Source organism: Scyliorhinus torazame, chromosome 10 (genome assembly GCF_047496885.1).
Source record: "Scyliorhinus torazame isolate Kashiwa2021f chromosome 10, sScyTor2.1, whole genome shotgun sequence".
Taxonomy (NCBI): domain Eukaryota; kingdom Metazoa; phylum Chordata; class Chondrichthyes; order Carcharhiniformes; family Scyliorhinidae; genus Scyliorhinus; species Scyliorhinus torazame.
This window is the reverse complement of record NC_092716.1, coordinates 82,253,312-82,277,266: the sequence shown is the minus strand read 5'-3', so window position 1 is coordinate 82,277,266 and position 23,955 is coordinate 82,253,312. Positions and strand designations below refer to the sequence as shown.

At 47.6% G+C, this 23,955-nt stretch overlaps 1 protein-coding gene across 1 annotated transcript in view; it reads left to right on the top strand.

Annotated features, from left to right (window-relative positions):
- Window positions 1-23,955, top strand: part of LOC140430228 (dynein axonemal heavy chain 5-like) — a 502,949-nt gene that overhangs the window by 176,971 nt on the left and 302,023 nt on the right. Inside the window, exons 26-30 of the mRNA XM_072517658.1 lie at window positions 9,473-9,535; window positions 10,725-10,963; window positions 11,635-11,875; window positions 13,916-14,115; window positions 21,234-21,387. Coding sequence (XP_072373759.1) covers window positions 9,473-9,535; window positions 10,725-10,963; window positions 11,635-11,875; window positions 13,916-14,115; window positions 21,234-21,387 — 897 coding nt within the window. The remainder of the gene's footprint in view (window positions 1-9,472; window positions 9,536-10,724; window positions 10,964-11,634; window positions 11,876-13,915; window positions 14,116-21,233; window positions 21,388-23,955) is intronic.

The following is a 23,955-nucleotide window of genomic DNA, read 5'->3' as shown; positions in this document are numbered from 1 at the left end:
GTGAGAGAGAGGGAGGTGGCAGTCGTTGGGGAATGGGTGTGGCTGACAGAGGGAGGGAGGGAGGTGGTGTCACGGAGGGAGGGAAGGAGGGGGCAGTCAAAGGGAAACAGGCGTACTTGACCAAGTGTGGGAGGGAAGGATGTGGCTGTCAAAGGCTGACTGATGGTGGGAGGGAGGCAGACTGACAGTCAAAGGGAAAGGGGACATGGCTAAACAAGGGAAGGAGGGAGATGGCGCCCCTATGAAGTCTCATGGAGGACAAAGGGAGGAAGGTAGATTATGCAGGGAGGTTAATATTGAAAGACAGTATGGCAAGCATGATTGTAGGGAGATCAAGTGTTACACAAGAAGATTATTGGTGAAGTCCTGAGCATTGAGAGTAGAGGGTCAAGGGGAAGGTCAAGGATGATGGAGGAAGTGTTGACGATGATGGATGGCAGATCGAGGGTAACAGGACAGATCTAATTTGTTGGGGAGAAAGTTGAGGGTTAATGATAGCTGATCAAGGGTGATGGGGGTACAGGAGGAGGTGAATTGAAGGTCACTGAAGACAAGGCAAAGGTAATAGAGTGAGGGTTGAGGGTGATGGAGGAAAGGTCAATGGTGATTGGGGGAGGGTGCAAGATGATGGTTTCCAGTTACAGGATCACTTTTAGGATGTCCATCGACAGGGCTGCATGAACAAGAAGAGTTTTCTGCAGTGAACCTCGAGGATGGAGTTTACCATGGCAGAGTGAATGGAGACCAGGGGGTGGCCAGTGCTAAGTATAGGGATTCCCATTGGTCAACAATGCTCAGGACAGTAAATAAGGCCTCAAAGTCTGTGCTGAACACATCTTTGTTTACCTTTTGTTTGCATTTTACCTCGGTCAAACAAATGGATCAAAAAATTGCCTGGTCAGCTAGCTCTGGTGCAGCTGCAGAGGGACAGGCACAGCAATGGCCAGAACATCAACAAGAGGCACCAGAGGTGGGTCAGGCAGCTCCAGGTGCTGGCAACCAGAGGCCAATGTGACATCAAGCATTGACACATAATCAAATATACTCAAGCGGTATAACTACCTGCAAATGTGTCTGAGGATGTTATGCTTCTCGGTCAGTTCCTTCAGGAAAATTTACATCCTCTTGGATTGGGACGGAATCCAGTGCTTGTAGCTGTAAAAGTCACCATGGCATTGAATTTCTATGCCTGCGGCTCTATCTAGGTCTCTATGGGGACGCGTGTAGAATCTCAGTCAGCCACTCACAGATGCATCAGGGAAGGCAATAAATTTGTGAAATTCACGGCAGACCTCGCGAGCCAGGCAGCTAGAGCTGTAGGATTCACTGCCATTGCTGGATTTTTACAAGTATGAGGGGTAATTGATTGCACACATGGGAGCATGAGAGATCCCTGGGAACAGCCAGCAGCATTCCTAAACCGAAAAGGATTTCATTCTCCCAATGTGCAGCTGGTGAGTGATAATTTCAAACTAATCCCTCAGGTGTGCACTCCAGGAAGCCCCCATGACTCTTTCATCCTCACTCACTCTCGGGTCCCATTCAACGAATGCTGGGTTCGCTCCTGGGTGACAAGGGAATACCCATAGAAGACCTGGCTCAGGAAAGCTGTATGAAACCTACAAAATTCCAATAGAGGACAGGTATAATGCTGTCTAGGCAATAATAAAACAGACCGTAGAGCTGTTCAGGATGAGGTTCTGCTTGCTGCTTGGACGGCTCAGGTGAAGCACTGCAGACAGTCTCAAAGATCATTGTGACCTGCTGTGCCATACACCACCTCGCACAGCAAAGGGGTGAGGAATTTGCAGTATGGAAGATGGAGGAGCCAGGTGCCTTCTCAGAAGAGGATGAAGGTGAACACGAGGGAGTGGATGGTGTGGTTGCAAATGGATATAGCAGGACAATGGAGCAGCATGCCAAATAGGCTCATGGCACCCACATTGCAACTAAATTCAAGCCAAAATGAGGCCCCTGCACGATCCCTTGATATGCTTCTCGATCAAAATCGTGGTGTTGAATGCCAGTAGAACAGAAAGACCGATTCCAGACAAATGTACATTCCTGTAACCTCTGGCGTCTCGGAGGAAATTGCTGCTTGCCCTGCCCTGCCTGGCCATGAGCAAGCCCACCGGAGATTTGGAAGGACCTTACAAATGTTTCCCAAGATATAAACCTGGATATGTCAAGATACTTAGAAATGCCACAACTTCTGAGGTCACACAATAAATGATATTTCAATTGCCCCATATTACCCATCATTGACCATCCGTGAAGTGCAACACCTTTAAAAATGTACAACTCCCAAAATAATGACCATTGAACAATGGCCCTTTATTCATGTATTTATTCATGAGTTACATCCGTATAATGGATGAGACACCTATGCCACCTTTGTGCTATTAGAATCCTTCCATCTTTCATCTCCTACCATTGCACCTAGGTGCAACCCTGACATCCACAGTTAAGTTGGAGGTAGCCTGCTGAGTGTTCAGCCATGTTTCCTGAGCTGACCTTGGCTGCTGTCCTCAGGTGGCCCAAGACCTAGAGAGTACCTTGTAAAGATACAGGTGCATCATCTTCAGCTTCACCTGCTGGAGGTGATGGGGTGACTGGCAGACAGACAGATGGGAGGAAGATCAGCAGCACACCCGAGATGAAAGTGCATCCTCTGAGTGTCGTCTCTTCATCCTCAGAAGTGGGAGGGGAGGTGGGGGAAGGCTAAGAGGTCTTCTTGCTGCAAGGGCGTGTAATAGAGAACATAAAGAATTAGCTTATCATTGTGCACAATCCCTTTAGTCATCAATGTTTCGGGTGTTATCCCTGTATGTTCAGTTTTCAACAGCAGACCGGAAGCTTCCTCACTCGAATACCTTAGAAATCTGAGCTTCTCCATCAGCGCATAATCGTTCCCGAGCCTTCCAGGCCAGTTTTGATGCTTCTCCTTCAACAGAGCTCAATATTTTGAGTCTCTCACACTTCCATCCATCTTTGAGTGCACCCTGAAGCTAAGAGCTTTTTTCTCCTGCAGGCAGACAGAAGAATTGAATATCATCCTAATGGATGCATAACCGCTTTCTAAACATACACGTCTATGACAGCTCCCATGCCCTCCTTCACCTAGATGTTCCACAAATGCACTATTCTGCAACTGGCACAACTTTCACAGCATGAAGTAGCTCCCACAAATTCAGTCCACATGTTCCATCTGATGCTGAGGGCGAAACCCAAATTGTTGTCTGACATCCCTCTCCACTCTCATATTTTCATTGCTTGAAGCTCTTATGAAAGTCATTTTGCAGTGACTACAAATGCACTGCAGGAACTCACCAAGATTCCTTAGCCAGCACCTTCCAAACCCAAGATGACTACCCTCAAAAGGACAACAGTAGCAGATATCTGGGCGCCAACACCTGGTGGTAACCCTCCAAGTCACTCACCATCCTAACTTGAAAATATATTGTTGTTCTTGCTCTGTCTTTGGGTCAAAATACTGGAAATCCCTCCCTAACAGCACTGCGGGTGTACCTACATCTCAAGGACTGCAGCGGTTCAAGAAGGCAGCACCTGTTGCTACCCAACTTCTCAAGGCAACTAGGGATGGGCAATAAATGCTGGCCTAGCCAACAACACCCGCATACCATAAGCGGATTAAGTGACGTTTTTTCAGCCTTTGGAAAACCTACTGCTACTACCATCATCAATCATGCCTCATAGCAGACATTGAGTGACTCCATGGTTCAGCGATGGTTCCAGAACGACAGCTAGACTGATGCTTCTGGTTTGCAGGAAATGAATGCTTCTCCAGGTGCCCTTTAATATGACATCTGGACATTTGATCTGGTGAGGTAATGGTGTGGGAGTCGACCTCCTATTTGTCATGATATGCAGACACACACATATATACTGACAAGCAGCTAATGGACATAGAGAACAGGACATGACCAATAAGCAGGCAGGACACTCAGGGGTGGGATCTGACTACAAAAGACACGAGGCACTCACACTCCGCCTCTTCCCACTGATGAACATCTAGAGAGTCAGTCAAGGGTGTTGTAACAATCTTACGCCTCCACCACGTGGCTAAGAGCTAGACTGGTTCAGTCAGACAGAGTAACCACACTTAAGTTAGCAGAGAGTTAAACTCACAGAGAACTGTGCTAACTGTGCCATTAGTTCAATAAACCTAACTTCAAGGTCTGGAGTATCTTTCTGATCTAAGCTGCATCCAGTTGCAGCCAGTGTTATACCAGTGTACCTAACACGACATGATACCAGGAGACTACTAATTTAAGGTGGCTTACCTCAGTCCATTCCATGACGATCAGCAACTGTATCCCGGCACCATGGAGAAGATTCAGGCTCCTCACCAGCTCAGGACTTCTGGCAATCTCAGTGCCAACTGGCGGACATTCAAGCAAAAGTTTCTGCTGTACATCGCAGCCTCAGACCTCGAGGGTGCGTCTGATGCAAGAAAGATTGCGCTTCTCCTCGCAACAGGGGGTGATCAAGCCATCAAACTCTTCAACTCGTTTAACTTCACCGAAGGCCAGGACAAGACAAAGTTTCAGACCATCTAGGACAAATTCGATCATCACTGTGAAGTGGACACCAATGAAATCTTCGAATGCTACATATTCAAACAACGTCTTCAAGGTAAAGATGAATCTCTCAATGCCTTCTTAACTAACCTCCGCCTGCTAGCGCTATCCTGCAACTTTGGTGACATTGCTGACTCCATGATCAGTGACCAAATTGTGTTTGGAGTTCACTCTGATCCTCTGAGAGAGCAGCTCTTAAAAATCAAGCATATGACCCTGCCAGTCGCGATTGAAACATGTACAGTGCAAAAAATCGGTATGCCCACTACAAGTCAGCTGACAATGAGCAACTTGCCTCCCATGAGGCAGAGAGTGTGCAGGTCATCTCCTGGATGCAGTGCCTCAGCATTGAAGACAGTGGCCATTTTGTGCGCTTTTCTCAGGGCCCCACGCATGCGCGATGCGAACGGGATAATGAAACGGCCGACACCCAGACTGCGCAGGTGCAGACGTCTGTTGACCGCACTGTGAATGTGCAACGACGTACACCGCATCACGACGCCGACGTCATGACGTGCCCGAACTGTGGCAACGCCCACTTAAAGGGACACTGCCCTGCAAGAGGCAGGCGATGTTTAAACTGCGGGAAGCCTGGACACTATGCAGCCTTGTGCAGGTCTGCACCACCAGTCAGAGGCCAGCCAATTTTGATGACGGCGCATCCAGAATGTGCAACGACGATTACAGTATTCTGATCCTGGCAGTACAATGGTTCCAGAGGACAAGTGTCTGGAGTCCGCCTACCGAGTGGGCATCATTACCACACATGAACATGCCACACCTAACTCATCTCGCATTCAGTACATCCTCGCTGTGCATTCGGAGGACGAATGGCGTGCGGTGATGCAGGTCAACCGCTGCTCCATCCAGTTCAAGCTGGACACAGGTGCTTCTGCCAACCTCCTCTCACAGGCAGACTTCAAACGCATCAAGAAGACCCCCAAGGTCCTTCCAGCAGCCTGCCAGCTCCTGGACTATAACGGTAATGCCATCATGGCACTGGGGTCCTGCCATCTACTTGTCTCCAACCGGAGTACCCATGCACGGCTAAGGTTTGAAATTGTCAAGCCGGACAGGGCATCCCTACTGGGCGCGCATGCCCTCAAAAAGCTAAACCTGGTGCAGCGGGTTTATTCAACGACATCCTCCAACGTGGATCTTCAAGCTGGCATTGACGACATCCTCGCTCAGTATCCAGATGTGTTTGACGGGATGGGCACTTTGCCATATCGGTACAAGATCCTACTGCGACCTGATGCCAAGCCAGTGGTCCATGCACCACGCCGGGTCCCGGCTCCGCTGAAGGAGCGCCTGAAGGAACAGCTCAAGGAGCTGCAGCAGCAGGGGATCATTTCCAGGGTAACCGAACCGACTGACTGGGTCAGCTCGATGGTGGTGGTTAAAAAATCCTGTGGAGACCTGCGCATCCCAAGGATCTCAACCAGAATATAATGCGTGAACACTACCCCATCCCGAAGCGGGAGGAACTCACCAGTGAGATGGCACATGCAAGGTTTTTCACGAAGTTAGATGCGTCACATGGAGTCTGGCAAATCCAGCTGGATGAGTCAAGCAGAAGGCTCTGCACCTTCAACACACCGTTTGGTAGGTACTGGTATAACCGTATGCCATTCTGCATCGTCTCGGCATCGGAGATATTTCATCGCATCATGGAGCAGGTGATAGAGGGCATTGAAGGGGTTCGTGTGTACGTGGACGACATCATCATATGGTCCACAACCCCTGAAGAGCATGTTTCCCGTCTCCAGGAGGTATTCCGCCGTGTCCACGCCAATGGCCTGAAGCTGAACGGGGCAAATGTTGCTTTGGCATGTCGACACTCAAGTTCCTAGGAGACCAGATCTACCAGCAGAGCCTGTGCCCCGACACAGACAAGGTCAAGGCCATCGCAGCCATGAAGGTCCCGGAAGACAAGAAGGCGGTATTGTGCTTCCTGGGCATGGTCAATTTTCTGGGTAAGTTCATCCCAAACATGGACTCACACACCACAGACGTACAAAACCTAGTGAAGAAGTCCACTGCCTTCGAGTGGAAGGCGGCCCATCAGGCAGAGTGGTTGTAGCTGAAAGCCAAGCTCACCACTGCACCTTTATTGGCATTTTCCGACCCAGACAGGGAAACAAAAATCACAACAGATGCGAGCCAGGATGGCATCGGTGCGGTCCTGCTGCAACGCGATGACACCTCATCCTGAGCACCGGTTGCCTACGCATCAAGGGCAATGACACCCATCGAACAAAGGTATGTACAAATCGAGAAGGAATGCCTGGGCCTTCTCACTGGCATTCTCAAGTTTCACGATTATGTCTACGGCCTGCCAACATTCACAGTCAAGACGGATCACAGGCCCCTGGTCCACATTATCCACAAGGACCTTAATGACATGACACCTCGGTTGCAGCGCATCCTCCTCAAACTTAGAAGGTACGACTGTGACCTGGTCTACACGCCTGTCAAGGAGCTCATCATTGCCGATATACTGTCCCGCTCCATTACCGTGCCTAGTGAACCACTGAACGTCATCCGGCAAATTGAGTCACAGGTTGAGTCACAGGTGCAGCTGTGTGCTAGCACCCTCCCGGCATCTGATGAGAAGGTGATTCGTATCCGTGAGGAGACAGCCAAAGACTCCCTCTTGCAGCGTGTTATGCAACACCTAGCCAATGGCTGGCAAAAAGAGCAGTGCCCTCAATTTTTCAATGTAAAGGACGACCTGACGGTGGTGGATGGTATCCTGCTCAAACTGAACTGGATTGTAATTCCACACAGTCTCCAGAGCTTGGTGCTCCGTCAAATCCATGAGGGCCACCTGGGTGTGGAAAAGTGCAGACGCAGAGCCAGGCAGGCTGTCTACTGGCCTGGGATCAGCCAGGACATCTCAAACATGGTCCTTAACTGTGCGACCTGTCAATGCATCCAGCCAGCGCAGAGTAAGGAGACACTTCAGCAGCATGAAGTCAAAACCTCTCCGTGGTCCAAGGTTGGCATCGACCTCTTTCATGCAAATGGTCGTGATTACGTGTTAATCATTGATTACTTTTCCAATTACCCTGAAGTCGTGAAGCTCTCAGACCTCACATCTCGGAGCATTATCAAGGCCTGTAAGGAGACGTTCTCCAGGCATGGTATCCCACTCACTGTCATGAGTGACAATGGCCCGTGCTTCAGCAGCCATGAATGGTCTCTGTTTGCTCAGTCGTATCAGTTCAAACACGTCACTTCCAGCCCACACTACCCGCAGTCAAATGGAAAAGTTGAGAAAGGGGTGCACATAGTGAAGCACCTCATCTGCAAGGCCGCGGATTCTGCGTCTGACATTCAACTTGCGCTGCTTGCGTACAGGGCGACCCCACTGTCCACTGGCATGTCGCCGGCTCAACTCCTGATGAACAGGGACCTGTGAACGACACTTCCAGCCATACATGTGCCCAACCTGGATCACCTCCCGGTGCTGCAGAAGGTGCAGCAACGCTGAGACCGGCAAAAACAGGGCTATGATGCTCATGCCACCGATTTGCCCGTGTTATCCCCGTCAGGCACTGTTCGGGTCAAGATCCCTGATGGAGGTTGGTCAGCTCCAGCTGTCGTTGTTCGACAGGCTGCCCCCCGCTCGTATGTTGTGCGTCCGGCTGATGGTTCTGTTGTGCGACAAAACAGACGGGCACTGCGCAAAGTTGCCTGCCCACAACCACATTCTTCTCTGTTTCCTTCTGTTGTTTTGCCACCTCCTGATACCTCGACTCATGAGGCCACCAGTCAGGCTTCAATCCCGCCCATCAAGGCGCTGTCGTCCCCACCACCACCTCTCCGGCGGTCGACCAGGATCAGACGCAAGCCACAGAGACTGGACTTATGAACATTTGTTTTGTTTGCTATGTTCTGTGTTCTCGCATTAGACAACTGTTTTCACATGTACATATATTCACATCCACTGCATGTATATAGGTTAATATTGGCCTATTCTTGTAAATATATTTACATATGTCATCCAAACATTAAAAAAAGGGCAGATGTCATGATATGCAGACACACACAATGATATACAGACAAGCAGCTAATGGACACAGAGAACAGAACATGACCAATAAGCAGGCTGGACACTCAGGGGTGGGATCTGACTATAAAAGACACGAGGTACTCACACTCCGCCTCTTTCCACTGATGAACATCTAGAGAGTCAGTCAAGGGTGTTGTTGCAATCTTACACCTCCACCACGTGGCTGAGAGCTAGTCTGGTTCAGTCAGACAGAGTAACCACACTTAAGTTAGCAGAGAGTCGAACTCACAGAGAACTGTGCTAACTGTGCCATTAGTTCAATAAACCTGATTGAACTAACTTTAAGGTCTGGAGTATCTTTTTGATCTATGCTGCATCCAGTTGCAGCCAGTGTTATACCAGTGTACCTAATAGACACTATTCCTCCCCACCATTAGATTCATCACACTCTTTGGCTATGAATAGCTAATTGGCTGGCCACTGCATGATCACATGTGGCCAGCTGCCCTGCCAACAAGCAGAACTGTCACATACTGATAACCTCATCGCTAATGGAGGATTCTGCCCAGTGTGCGCAAATCTCATGCAGCTTGAAAATCTAATAGATGAGAAAATCTCAGAAAATGTGTGACGTGGTACATTCAGATCCCTGGCATTCTACAGTGAGTTCGCGAGTTTCCCTTTGGAGTTAAAATGGGAATTCACTGGAACAGCTGATAAAAATTGGGGCAGGCTCTTTCTGCAGTAGTTTTTCAAAAATTGTATATCTGCCAGGATTATTTCTTTGTTTTGTTAAATTCCCTTTTTTTATGCTATTGCAAAACCAAATTGTTTCTTCCATTCTTTTCAATAGGGAGGCCCCATGCAGCCGGGACTGTCTCCGCAAGAGGCAAATGGCCAATTGGTTATTTATCAGGTACAGTGACCACAGAACTTGTTTGAGCTTAACTAACTGCTTGCAAGCCATGCTTACTTTGTCATAAAATTGGACCAATAAGCTTGTTATTTATAACATAAACAACATTTTGGGAAGATGTCATTTTGAAATCAACAGTTTTATTCATGGGTTTAAAAAAACATATATCCCTTCTGAGAATGAATCCTGTCACACTCCTCAATGGATAGTGAGTCACTTAATTAGTATAATGTTGCATTTGTTTGCTTATATATGTTTTATACACCCAGCATTTGTTTAAAGTGGTGCACTTCACAGTGCCAGGGACCCGGGATCGATTCCCGGCTTGGGTCACTGTCTGTGCAGAGTCTGCACGTTCTCTCCATGTCTGCGTGGGTTTCCTCCGGGTGCTCAGGTTTCCTCCGACATGTCCTGAAAGACATGCTTGTTAGGTGAATTGGACATTCTTAATTCTCCCTCAATGTACCCGGACAGGTACTGGAGTGTGGCGACTAGGGGATTTTCACAGTAACTTCATTGCAGTGTAAGCCTACTTGTGACACTAATAAAGATTACAATTATTATTATTATTATCAATTTAGTAAAACTCAAGAGCGGTTCACCTCTGTGTATCTACTTTGGTCATTGCTTCTGATGTGAAAGAGAAGCAGATTTAATTAAATAAATTATGAAGTGGATTCAAGTCATGTAGGTTCATTCAGATAATTGGATATTTGTCAAAGGGTTTAAATGAATCTGAATTGAAGCAAGGTGCTGGACCTGTGTGTATGAAGAGGTTGGTGTTACTATCATTCTTGCAAATATTGGAGTAAAACTGCACAGAACCCATACTACTAGCGATCATTCTGAGTAACCCTTTAATGTCTATCAAAGGAACAAGAAATATATGTTTTAAAAGTGAAATCAGCCACTGCGAAATATCAACTGAAAATATTAAATATTTTTTCATCTTAACAGTTATCTAATTTCCGTAGAAGAGATGGATCATATTTCCAAATGTAAGGACTAACAATTTTACATTGTAAGGGCTGTTAACTATTGGCATCTGCCTTCAATTATATTCTGAGGGAAATAATAATTATCTGCAAGGCTAGTTTCCTAAACAAAATCTAATTGTGGAAGGTTTGTTGTGTTCTGAGCTATACAAATTGCATGTTTCATTCAAAGATATCCTGTCAAATCATTGCAGAATCGTTTTGACGATCTCTATCGCAAATTCATCACCTACACTAGTGGTGAGGAGCTCTTTGGACTTCCAGTCACACAATGCCCCCAGTTGTTGGAGATAAAGAAGGAGCTGAACCTGTTGCAGAAACTTTATAGCCTCTATAATAATGTTATCAACACAGTGAATGGCTACTTTGACATTCTCTGGTCTGAGGTGAACATAGAGAAGATAAACAATGAGCTTCTGGATTTTCAAAACAGGTTGGTGAGCTGTATGTTTTCTGTTGAGCTATCAACTGACTTTACACAAATCTGTGACTTCATTTTTATTCTGTGATTAGGTACATGCAGAACGATTTGGATAATTATTTTCAATTGTCCCAATTACTTAAGAAAGCTTTGTGTCAGGATTTAGTTATCATAGAATCCCTACAGTGCAGAAGGAGGCCATTCAACCGATCGAGTCTGCACTGACCCTCTGAAGCAGCACCCTACTCGCCCCAAATCCCTGCCCTATCCCCGTAATTTATCATGGCCAATCCACCTAACCTGCACATCTTTGGACTGTGGGAGGAAACCATAGCACCCGGAGGAAACCCAAGTAGACACGGGGAGAACATACAAACTCCACACAGTCACCCAAGGCTGGAATTGAACCCAAGTCCACGGCACTGTGAGGCAGCAGTGCTAGCCACTGTGCCGCTCCAACCAGCCAACCCGCTGCCTCAAAAATATAATCGACAATTGAAAATATGCTGCTAATCTGTTTTCAGAAAAGGGACAACTGAAAAGAAATCCATTGTTTTTCTTTCATACCAACAATTTACTAATGAATAAATTTGAAAGCCTAGTTTCTAACTGCACCCTGTCAGAAGCGGTTTGTGTTTGAGCAGATTACAGCATAATCCATTATTGGAGTAACTGCATTTCAGATGCCGTAAATTGCCTCGAGGTTTGAAGGACTGGCCAGCCTACCTTGATTTAAAGCAGACCATTGATGACTTCAGCGAAAGCTGTCCCCTGTTCGAGATGATGTCCAACAAGGCCATGATGCCTCGTCATTGGCAGCGCATTGCCCAAGTCACAGATCATGACTTTGATGTTGACAGTGAAACATTTAAATTGTCCAATATTATGGAAGCTCCACTGTTAAAGTACAAAGAGGAGATTGAGGTGAGTCTTGATTTGTAGAGATATAAGGATTTATGGTATTAACTATTGTTATGATCTGGCTAAGGACCGTTAATATTTTAAAATAAATCTGAACCAATAGAGATATGCCATAAGATTTCACTCTTTTAAAAAACAAACTTCATTGTACAATAGTCAGTTTATTAGTCAATTTAGAAAAATACACACAAAAGCTTTTTAAACCTCCCTGTTAGTTTTCTTGTATCCACAAGAACCAACTTAATATTTAGAGTCTCCTTGAAGACTTGCAAGTGAGACCAATTCATGGAAACCCCCCAAGAGATTTCATCCTGGGGAAGTGGTTGATTGGGGATGGAATGCAAACTGGTGCAGAAGATCACAGAGCTTGGTTTGTATTTAATGTCATTTGCACTGTTTACGCTAATTTCAGGCTCATATTCTTCCAGTATTTCGGTAGGAGACTGACAAATGATATGAAACTAGACGTGAGTTTCTTCATTTTACAGGAATCTGATGAAAGTACAGAGTAACAGATATAATCAAAATGCACTTCCTTCAACTAACCTTAAACCCCAAAATGTCACACACCCTGTACTTAATACATTGAGCTTTCCCTTTTCCACTTTCTGATTCCCATTAGTTCTTTATTTTTTATACTGGATATTGATTATTGTAATTATTTACTTCATTTGAAGAACGCACCATCTAATCTAACAATCTTTTTCAAGTAAGAAGTTTTACAACACCAGGTTAAAGTCCAACAGGTTTGTTTCGATGTCACTAGCTTTCGGAGCGCTGCTCCTTCCTCAGGTGAATGAAGGGGTATGTTCCAGAAACATATATATAGACAAATTCAAAGATGCCAGACAATGCTTGGAATGCGAGCATTAGCAGGTGATTAAATCTTTACAGATCCAGAGATGGGGTAACTCCAGGTTAAAGAGGTGTGAATTGTGTCAAGACAGGACAGTTGGTAGGATTTTGCAGGCCAGGTGGTGGGGGGTGAATGTAATGCGACATGACTCCCAGGTCCCGGTTGAGGCCGCACTCATGTGTGCGGAACTTGGCTATAAGTTTCTGCTCGCCGATTCTGCGTTGCCTGGAGGCCGCCTTGGAGAACGCTTACCCGGAGATCAGAGGCTGAATGCCCTTGACTGCTGAAGTGTTCCCCGACTGGAAGGGAACATTCCTGCCTGGTGATTGTCGCGCGATGTCCGTTCATCTGTTGAATCTTTTTCAAAGAAGCAAAATACTGGCCGGGATTCGCCGACCCTATGCCGGGTCGGAGAATCCCTGGGGGGAGACGCTAATCCCGCTCTGCTGCCCCGACGCTGGCTTCCCTATTCTCCGGTGCCGTTTTTTGGGCGCTGGCGGGATTCCCGCCACGCCGGTCGGGGACCGTTGACAGCAGCCCCCCCAGCGATTCCCCAGGCCCCGATGGGCCGAGTGGCCGACAAGTTTTGCCCAGTTCCGCCAGAGTGGATTACTCACCTCACACACCTGGCAGGTAAGTGTGCGGGGGCCGTCCTGGAGGAGGGGGGGCGCGGGGGGATCTGGCCCTGGGGGGGGGGCCCCATGGTGGCCTGGCCCGTGATCGGGGCCTACCGATCGGCGGGCGGGTTGGTTCCGTGGGGGCCTTCTTTCCTCCGTGCCGGGCCCCTCTAGGGCTCTGCCATATTGTCTGGGGGCCGGCGCGGAGAAGGGAACCCCCGCGCATGCGTGGAAATATGCTGTCATTCTGCGCATCCGTGGAAATTTGCCACCCGTTCCGCGCATGCGCAAACTTGCGTCGGCCCTTTGGCGCTGGCAGGAGCTGCGGGAACCACTCTGGCGTCAACCTAGCCCCCTAGAAAGTGGAGAATTCCTCACTTTCGGGGGCCGTTGACGCCAGAGTGGTTTGCGCCAGTTTTCACGCCGGTGTGGGGACATAGCCCCATTATTGGAGAACCCGCCTACTTAGTCCTTGCTGCATTCACTTATAAGCAACAAGTTTCACTACTAATCTGAGACATGTGTAAAAGATTTGAGAACAGAATTCTGATTATCATGTTTGGGCATTAGGATATTTGCATCAGTGCTGTAAAGGAAAAAGATATTGAACAGAAGCTGAAGCAGGTCTTTGTGGAGTGGGATAATCGATACTTCACATTTGCCAATTTCAAAACACGTGGTGAGCTCCTTCTCCGTGGTGACAGCACTTCTGAGATCATCACTTTTGCTGAAGATAGCTTAATGATTCTTGGTTCTCTGCTGAACAATAGGTAAGGTCTCAGTGTGTGCATTATTTCTCAGTTGTCAAAGAAAGCCAACTAAAGCATCCATAATGAAAGAAATGGATGGAAGCGAGGATTTTGTTTTTGGTATGTTATTCACTTGTCCAAGGTGGTTTAATCTTCCAGTGGATCCAAGCATATGTCCCATTTGATTTCAATCAAATTTGAGAACACTGCAATGTTACTTTCAAAACTTACCACAATTAGAGCATCTATTCTGGGAATCATATATGTTGGGAGTGAGATGTACAAGTCCAAATTGCAACTTAAGGACAAGCCCCTTAAATGTAATGGAAGATGTCACCAGTATAATCTTCCGTTAGACAATAGGTGGTGGATTTGTGGACATCAAATAATTGGCTGACACAAACACTCACCAGATGGTTTGATCTGAAAGCTGTTTTAAATATTTAATTTTACCATCATAATTTAAAAATAAATGCAGGAGACTAGGCTATGGTCAGGGTTCAGGGTGCAAGTAACTGGCAAAAACTGATAAGCGTATAAGGGAAAATTAAATAAATCCTGATTTGGTGTTCAAAGGATTCAAAGTTTCTAACTTAAAAACCTACAGGTTATCCAAGGTAAGGAAGATTGAGGAAGCTGAATGGCTCCACAGTTTTGAGAAAGGTGTTGTGTTCTGCTGCTTCTGATAACACAGGCTGCTACTTGATGCAGTCTTAACTAAAGGATGCTCCAGACTCTGAAATGAGTTCAACATGTTTATTGAACTAGTAACACAGTTCTCAAATGAGTTTGACTGTCTGCTAATCTAACTGTAGTAACTCAGTCTAACTGTACCAGCTTGCTCGAAGCCACGTGCTGGGGTGTGATGCTGCTGATCAACCCTGTCTAACTCTCTAGATGTCTGTCTGTGGAAAGAGGCAGGTTGAACATAGAACAGTACAGCACAGAACAGGCCCTTCGGCCCTCGATGTTGTGCCAAGCATTGTCCGAAACCAAGTTCAAGCTATCCCACTCCCTGTCATTCTGGTGTGTTCCATGTGCCTATCCAATAACCGCTTGAAAGTTCCTAAAGTGTCCGAATCCACTATCACAGCAGGCAGTCCATTCCACACCCTAACCACTCTCTGAGTAAAGAACCTACCTCGGACATCCCTCCTATATCTCCCACCCTGAAACTTATAGTTATGCCCCCTTGTAACAGCTACATCCACCTGAGGAAATAGTCTCTGAACGTCCACTTTATCTATCCCCCTCATTATCATATAAACCTCTATTAAGTCGCCTCTCATCCTCCTCCGCTCCAAAGAGAAAAGCTCTAGCTCCCTCAACCTTTCCTCATAAGACCTATCCTGCAAACCAGGCAGCATCCTGGTAAATCTCCTTTGCACCCTTTCCAATGCTTCCACATCCTTCCTATAATAAGGTGACCAGAACTGCACACAATACTCCAAATGTGGTCTCACCAGGGTCATGTACAGTTGCAGCATAACCCCGCGGCTCATAAACTCAAGCCCCCTGTTAATAAACGCTAACACACTATAGGCCTTCTTCACGGCTCTATCCACTTGAGTGGCAACCTTCAGAGATCTGTGGACATGAACCCCAAGATCTCTCTGTCCTCCACATTCCTCAGAACCCTGCCGTTGACCCTGTAATCCGCATTCAAATTTTGTCTACCAAAATGAATCACCTCGCACTTATCAGAGTTAAACTCCATCTGCCATTTTTCGGCCCAGCTCTGCATCCTATCAATGTCTTTTTGCAGACTACAACAGCCCTCCACCTCATCCACTACTCCACCAATCTTGGTGTCATCAGCAAATTTACTGACCCAGCCTTCAGCCCCCTCCTCCAAGTCATTGCTAAAAATCACAAATAGCAGAGGACCCAGCACTGATCCCTGTGGTACACCGCTGGTAACTGGTCTCCAGTCTGAAAATTTTCCATCCACCACCACCCTCTGTCTTCTATGTGATAGCCAGTTACTTATCTAATTGGCCAAATTTCCCTCTATCCCACACCTCCTTACTTTCTTCATGAGCCAACCATGGGGAACCTTATCAAATGCCTTACTAAAATCCATGTATACGACATCTACTGCTCTACCTTCATCTATGTCCAGCTTGAGCAGGATGCCATCGATCATCGTCAGGTCGTCCTTGACGTTGTAGAATTGAGGGCATTGCCCTTTCTGCCAGCCATTGCTGAGGTTTTGGATGACTCACTGCAACAGGGGGTCTCTGGCCGTCTCTTCTCGGATGAGAACGATCTTCTCATCTGTTGCCGGGAGAGTGCTTGCACACAATTGTACCTGCAATTCAACGTGCTGGATGATCTCCAGTGGTTCACTGGGTGAGTTGATGGAGTGGGACAATGCATTGGCGATGATGAGTTCCTTGCCAGGTGTGTACACCAAATTGAAATCATACCTCCAGAGTTTCAACAGAATTCTCTGCAAACGAGGCGTCAAGTCGTTCAGGTCCTTTTGGATGATGTGGACCAGAGACCTATGATCCGTCTCAACAGTAAATGTTGGCAAGCCATAGACATAATCATGAAATTTGAGGATGCCGGTGAGAAGACCTAAACATTCCTTCTCAATCTGCGCTTATCTGGTCTCAGTGGGTGTCATTGCCCGCGACGCGTATGCTACTGGTACCCAGGATGACGTGTCGTATCTTTGAAGCAACACCGCCCCAATGCCATCCTGACTTGCATCTGTGGATATCTTGGTCTCTCAGTCTGGGTCAAAGAATGCAAGGACGGGTGCAGTGGTGAGCTTGGCTTTCAGCTCCAGCCACTCTGTTCAGTGCTCCACCTTCCACTCAAAGGCAGTTGATTTGTTCACCAGGTTACATAAGGTCCTGGTGTGTGTGGCCAAATTCGGGATGAACTTGCCAAGGAAATTGACCATTCCCAGGAAGTGCAGTACTGCCTTCTTGTCCTCGGGGACTTTCATTGCCTCGATGGCTTTAATTTTGTCTGTGTCCGGGCGCACACCGTGTTGCGAAATCTGATCACCCAGGAACTTCAGCGTGGATGTCCCAAAACAGCCTTTGTACCTGTTTAGCTTGAGGCCATGTTCATGTATGCATCGGAATACTTTCTTGAGTCGCGACACATGTTCCTCTGGGGTGGTGGATCAGATTATGATATCGTCAACGTAGACACAAACCCCTTCTATTCCCTCCATCATCTGTTCCATGATGCGATGGAAAATCTCTGGTGCCGAGATGATGCCAAATGGCATTCGGTTGTAGCAGAATCTGCCAAAAGGCGTGTTGAAGGTGCAGAGCCTCCTGCTGGATTCTTCAAGTTGGATTTGCCAAAATCCTTGGGATGCGTCCAGTTATGTGAAGAAGCGCGCGTGTGCCATCTCACTCGTGATTTCTTCCCTCTTCGGGATGGGGTAATGATGTTCCTGCATAATGTTTTTGTTTAGATCCTTGGGGTCAATGCAGATGCGTAGGTCCCCCGAAGGCTTCTTTACGCACACCATCGAGCTGACCCAGCCGGTTGGTTCAGTGACCTTGGAGATGATGCCTTTTGTTGTAGACACGTGAGCTCTGCCTTCAGGCGCTCTCTCAGTGGAGCAGGGACTACTGGCTTGGCATCAGGCCGCAGTAGAATCTTGTACTCGTACGGCAACGTGCCCATCCCGCTAAATACATCTGGGTACTGGGTTAGGATGTCGTCGATGCTGGCCTGAAGATCCGAATGGGACGGCGTCGTGGTGTAGACACTTTGACTGAGGTTCAGTTGCTTGCAGGCGTGCGCACCTAGCAGGGATGCCCTGTCTGGTTTAACAATCTCAAAGCGTAAGCTTGCTTGTGTGTGGCGGCTAGACACCTGCAGATGGCAGGACCCCAGTGCCTTGATTGTGTTTCCATTGTAGTCCAGAAGTTTGCAGGCAGCTGGAAGGATTGTGGGCGGCTTCTTGATTCTCTTGAAGTCCACCTGCGAAATCAGGTTGGCGGAGGCACCTATGTCCAGTTTGAACTGGATCGGCAGTGGTTGACCTTCATCACTGCATGCCATTCGTCCTCGGAATCCATGGCCAGGATTGATTGGACTCGCGATGTGTCCAGTGTGGCATATTCGCACTTCGTAATAATGCCCACTCGGTAAGTGTTGTCCAGGTATTCATCATCTGGATCCGTCGCACTGCCTGGATCAGAGTCATGCATTCGGTGTTGCACACTTCTGATGCGTCGCTGTCGGAATTGGGAGCTCTGGCTCCTGACTGGTGGTGCAGATTTGCACAGGACTGCACTGTGGTTTGGTTTCACACAGTTTAAACAGCGCTTGCCTCTTGCAGGGCTATTTTTTTTTAAATGGGCGGTGCCGCAGTGTGAACACGTCATGACGTTCAGTGCGTCGTTGCGCATGCACGGTGCGGTTCTCGGACGTATGCACCTGCGCAGTGCGGTTTTCAGCCGCTTCGTGTTCCTGATTGCATTGCACATGCGTCGGGCCCCGGGAAGAGCGTGCAAAATGGCCGCTTTTGTCAATGTGGAGGCGCTGCATCCGGGAGATGGCCTGAACACTCTCCACCTCGTGGGAGGCTTGTTTTTCACTTTCTGCCATTTTGTACTGTGAATAGCGATTTTTAGAGTGCTCATGCACAGTACATGTTTCAATCGCGACTGGCAGGGTCATGTGCTTGATTTTCCACAATTACTCTCGCAGAGGATCAGAGTGGACTCCAAAAACAATTTGGTCTCTGATCATAGAGTCAATGATATCACCGAAGTTGCAGGATTGCGCTAGCAGTCTAAGGTTAGTTAGATAGGAGTTGAAGGATTCGTCTTTACCTTGCATCCTCTGCTTGAAGATGTAGCGCTTGAAGATTTTGGTGGTGTCCACCTCGCAGTGGCTGTCGAATTTGTCCAGGATGGTTTGGCATTTCGTTTTGTCCTGCCCTTCGGAAAGTGAAAGGAGTTGAAGATCTCTATCGCATGGACACCCACAGTGGTGAGTAGAAGAGCTATCTTCCGAGCATCGGTTGCGCCATTGAGGTCGGATGCTTCCACGTATAGTTGAAATTTCTGCTTGAATGAGAGCCAGTTGGCACTAAGATTGCCGGTGGTCCTGAGCTGATGAGGAGCCTGAATCTTGTCCATTGTGCCTGTATTCAGTAGCTGGTTGTCACGGATCTTGCCGAGTTGAACTAAATAGATTGAACAGTCACACCTGGTATCATGTTGTGTTATGCTGCTTCGGATAACACAGGCTGCTACTTGATGCAGTCTTAACTAAAGGATGCTCCAGACTCTGAAATGAGTTCAACATGTTTATTGAACTATTAACACAGTTCTCACATGAGTTTGACTCTCTGCTAATCTAACTGTAGTAACTCAGTCTAACTGTACCAGCTTGCTCTAAGCCACGTGCTGGGATGTGATGCTGCTGATCAACCCTGTCTAACTCTCTAGATGTCTGTCTGTGGAAAGAGGCAGGGTGTAAGTGCCTCATCCCTTTTATAGTGTTTATGTCATGTCCCCTTGTGCTGATGCCACCTCTGAGTGTCCTGACTGCCCATTGGTTGTGTCCTATTCTGAGTGTTCATTGGTTGCATGTTTGCATATCATGACAAACGTCTGATTTGGAATAGAAGGATGGCACAAATAGTCTCAATTTCAAATTGAGGTTGGAGAGAGTTTAATTCAATTGTAGAATGAAATGGTATTTTTTCTTCTTTAGAGGGATACGGCACTCGGAAGTGCTGAGGGTTTTGGGCAGCACAGTAGCACAGTGGTTAAGACTAGTGCTTCACAGCGCCAGGTCCCAGGTTCGATTCCGGCTTGGGCCACTGTCTGTGCGGAGTCTGCACGTTATCCCCGTGTCTGCGTGGGATTCCGCTGGGTGCTCCGGTTTCCTCCCACAGTCCCGAAAGACGTGCTGTTGGGTAATTTAGATATTCTGAATTCTCCCTCCGTTTACCCGAACAAGCGCCGGAGTGTGGCGACTAGGGACTTTTCACAGTAACTTTATTACAGTGTTAATGTATGCCTAAAGATTACTGTTATACTATATTATATAATAACCGGTACAGGCTTGGAGGGCCGAAGGGCCTGTTCCTGTGCTGTATTGGTCTTTGTTCTTTGTATGGATCATCAGCAAATAGTCTGTACAAAGAAACTGTAAAAGATTGCACAGGATCTTAAAAGTGTTAGGATTGTGCCTGAAATGTTCGAACATTATTAAAAGAACTTATTAACATAGAAACATAAACAACACAATCCAGAATAGACCATTTGGCCTTTCAAGCCTGCATCATTATTTAATACGATCATGGTTAATTCTCTACCTCAACCTCTCCATCCCACATTATCCCTTTCTTCCTCAATCCCCATAATATCCAAATATCTATCAATCTCAACCTTGAATATATTCAATCTCTAAGCGCCCCAGCCCTCTCGGATAGAGAACTCCTAAGATCCACAACCCTTTGAGTTGAATACATTTCTCCTAATCTCAGTGCTAAGTGGGCAACCTTTTATTCTGAGACTGTGGCCCAGCTTTAAATTCTCCAGCGGTAATTCTGAAGCTCAGATATATATGAACCGAACTTTGACAATTTATTCTATTAGAAAGTGAGTATCATCAGTATCCTGTTCAAAAGATCACTGCAAAACAATACCATCCCTTTAATCTGAATTTACATTCTGTGCCTTAACAATTTTGAATGACTGGATAATTTGATTAAAGCAGCATTGAATTAAGGGGAGTAGACTGTAATTCATTATGAGAAGTTTTGCCATATTAGGGTATTAAATGAGTATAAAGGTTGTTATATCATGAGCATCATTACCCTTTAGTTTTTAAATGCAGCGTGCTAAATTAGTTCTTTCACACTGATAAATTCAGCAGTTCTAAAACCTAGATCAAGTATCCTGAATGTTATCAGCATTTGCTGAAATAAATATATTCAGAGACAAATGGATACAAGACATACATCATCTGAAGAGTTGTGAAAATGTCAAGGTTATTGACAACATCATTCACACGACAATGCATTGAATTTACATTAGCAATTCCAAAGTAAAATTCAACTCCATATCCAAAACAGCAAAAACAGTAAATTCCTCCTGCTTTTCAAAGTGAGCTTATTTGACATGCCTATTTTACTCTCTCAGGTACAATGTTCCATTTAAAGCACTTATTCAAAAATGGGTACACAACCTGTCCTCCACCACAGATATCATCGAGAGCTGGCTGATTGTACAAAACCTATGGATATATCTGGAAGCAGTTTTTGTGGGTGGAGACATTGCCAAGCAGCTTCCAAAGGTCAGCTACAATGCATTTAAAATAAAATTTCCTCATGGAAATATATGATCAAAGTACCAAAGTTGTGGATTGATGGGAAAATACGTGACACTTGGGGCGGGAATCTCCGGCCCCCCTCCAGGTCGGAGAACCGCCGGGGGGCGGCGCGAATCCCGTCCCGCCGCCCCGCGCCGGCTGCCGTATTCTCCAGTGCCGTTTTTCGGGCGGGGGTGGGATTCACGCCACGCCGGCCGTGGGCCGTTGGCAGCGGCCCCCCCCCCGGCAATTCTCCGGGCCCCGATGGGCCGAGCGGCCACCCGTTTTTGACCAGTCCCGCCGGCGTGAATCACTCAACTCACGTACCGGCGGGACCTGGCAGGTAAGTCGGTGGGGGCGGTCGTCGGGGGGGCGCGGGGGAATCCTACCCCGGGGGGGGGCCAATGGTGGCCTGGACTGCGATCGGGGCACACCGATTTGCGGGCGGGCTTGATCCATGGGGGCTCTCCTTTCTTCTGCGCCGGCCCCTGTCGGGCTCCACTAAGGCCGGCGCAGAGAAGAGAAACCCCCGCGCATGCACCAAAATACGCCGGCCGGTCTGCACATGCGCGGAACCACGCCGGGGGTTCCGTGCATGTGCAAGATCACGGCTGCCCTTTGGCACATGCGCAAACTCCGCCGTCCACCTAGCCCCCGAATGTGCGGAGAATTCTGCACTTTCGGGGGCTGTTGACGCCGGAGTGGTTGGCGCCGGTTCTCCCGCCGGCATGGGGACTTCATCCCCAGAAGGGAGATCAAATGACCTCACAGAAACAACTGAGGGAATGGGCTCACGGTGACAACCTGTGTGGCGCATTAATGCTTACTCCCACTAAGTCGCACATATTCAAGTCACTGCTCTCCTCGCTGCCAACATTGAGTTGCTTTGAGCAAGAAAGTGGCAAGCACAAGGTGCAGAATTTCAAGGGAATCAATTAGAGGGAATACGTGGGGCACGATTTAACGTGCAAAAAACAGTGTCCCGTTTTGGGTTTATATAGCGGGGTCTTCCTCAGTGCCTGCAGCGCTGAGAAAAGCCCCGCTGTCAAACAGGACTCAGTTGTTTTTTTCTGGCCTCAGTCGGGAACGCCCCATCAAGGCCGCACTTACCTCACTTCCTGCATTGATGAGCTCAGTTCATCAGTGCAGGAAGAAATCGGATGCCATTTTTTAATGCTGTCCCGATCTTTCGATCCCCCTCGGACACCCCACCGTGGCCTCCAGACCCCCCTAATGCCCCAGCCTCCCTCTTAGGGGGTTCTCGAGCTCACCCCACCTCTTAATGGCAGGGCATCTCCAGGCCCAATCCCTGGCATGGGCAACCTGGCACATGGGCACCTTGGCAATGCCACCTAACACACTGACAACGACAGGGTGGCACTGCCAGGGTGCCCTGGTGGCATTGCCAAGGTGCCCAGGTGCAGTGCCAAGGTTGGCAGTGCCAAGGTGCCCGGGTGCCAGCAGGAGTGCCAGTGAACCACCCGGGGGCCTCCGATGGCCAGGGAGATCCCTGCATGTGCTGTTACGCCTGGTCCACATTTGTGCGGGCCAGTGCTAATTGGCGTCATGGCGAGGTTTACCAGGCGCGGGCATTCGTTCTCAGGCCTCAGGAGAATTGGGCAGCAGCATATTTAAATGAGCCTAATGGCTCATAAAACATGTTAATTTGGATCTTACCTAGCAAGGGTATCGTCTCATGCAAGTTGCACCTTCCTGGGCATTCTCTAAATTACGCCCAGTGTTAACATCTGAATTGGCAGCAATGAGTGTTAAATCAAAGGTTGGTACATTTTTAGTATCACTGTCTTATAGCAGTTCCTCCACTGCCAAGTGTCATTATACTTGAACGGAGAAAAGTTGTGGTTTGGTGAGTGGTGGTGGTTTGGGATGGAGATGGAGGGAAGTTGCATGCTTCCACCATCTACAGGCTTTAAATCAAAACGGAATGTGGGATGAATGTGAGAAGGAGGCTATCACAGCAGCACAGTAGTTAGCACTGTTGCTTCACAACGGCTGGGTCCCAGGTTCGATTCCTACTTGGGTCACTGTCTGTGCAGAGTCTGCACGTTCTTCCCAGTGTCTGCGTGGGTTTCCTCCGAATGCTCCGGTTTCCTCCCACAAGTCCCGAAAGACGTACTTGTTAGGTGAATTGGACATTCTGAATTCTCCCTCAGTGTACCCGAACAAGCGCTTGGAGTGTGGCGACTAGGGGATTTTCACAGTAACTTCATTGCAGTGTTAATGTAAGCCTATCTGGGACAATAAAGATTCTTATTATTATTATTGATTTCACGCACAGCGCTCGTCACAACCTCAGCAAATGGCAACACAGTAATGGCCATCACCGTCTCCTCCATGAAGTTTAGGGCCTGTCTTCCTCCAGTTAGCTTCTGCTGCATCCTGTTGTGTGCAAGCTAATCCTGTAAGAGACAAGGAAGCGTGCCAAGGCATGTTCTGCTGTCTGTTTGGGTGATGTCGCTATCATGCTTGAATAGCTAGCCGTGTGTGCATGCTGTGAGATGTGAGGCCTGCAGCTGTGCTGTGTGGGCCTGC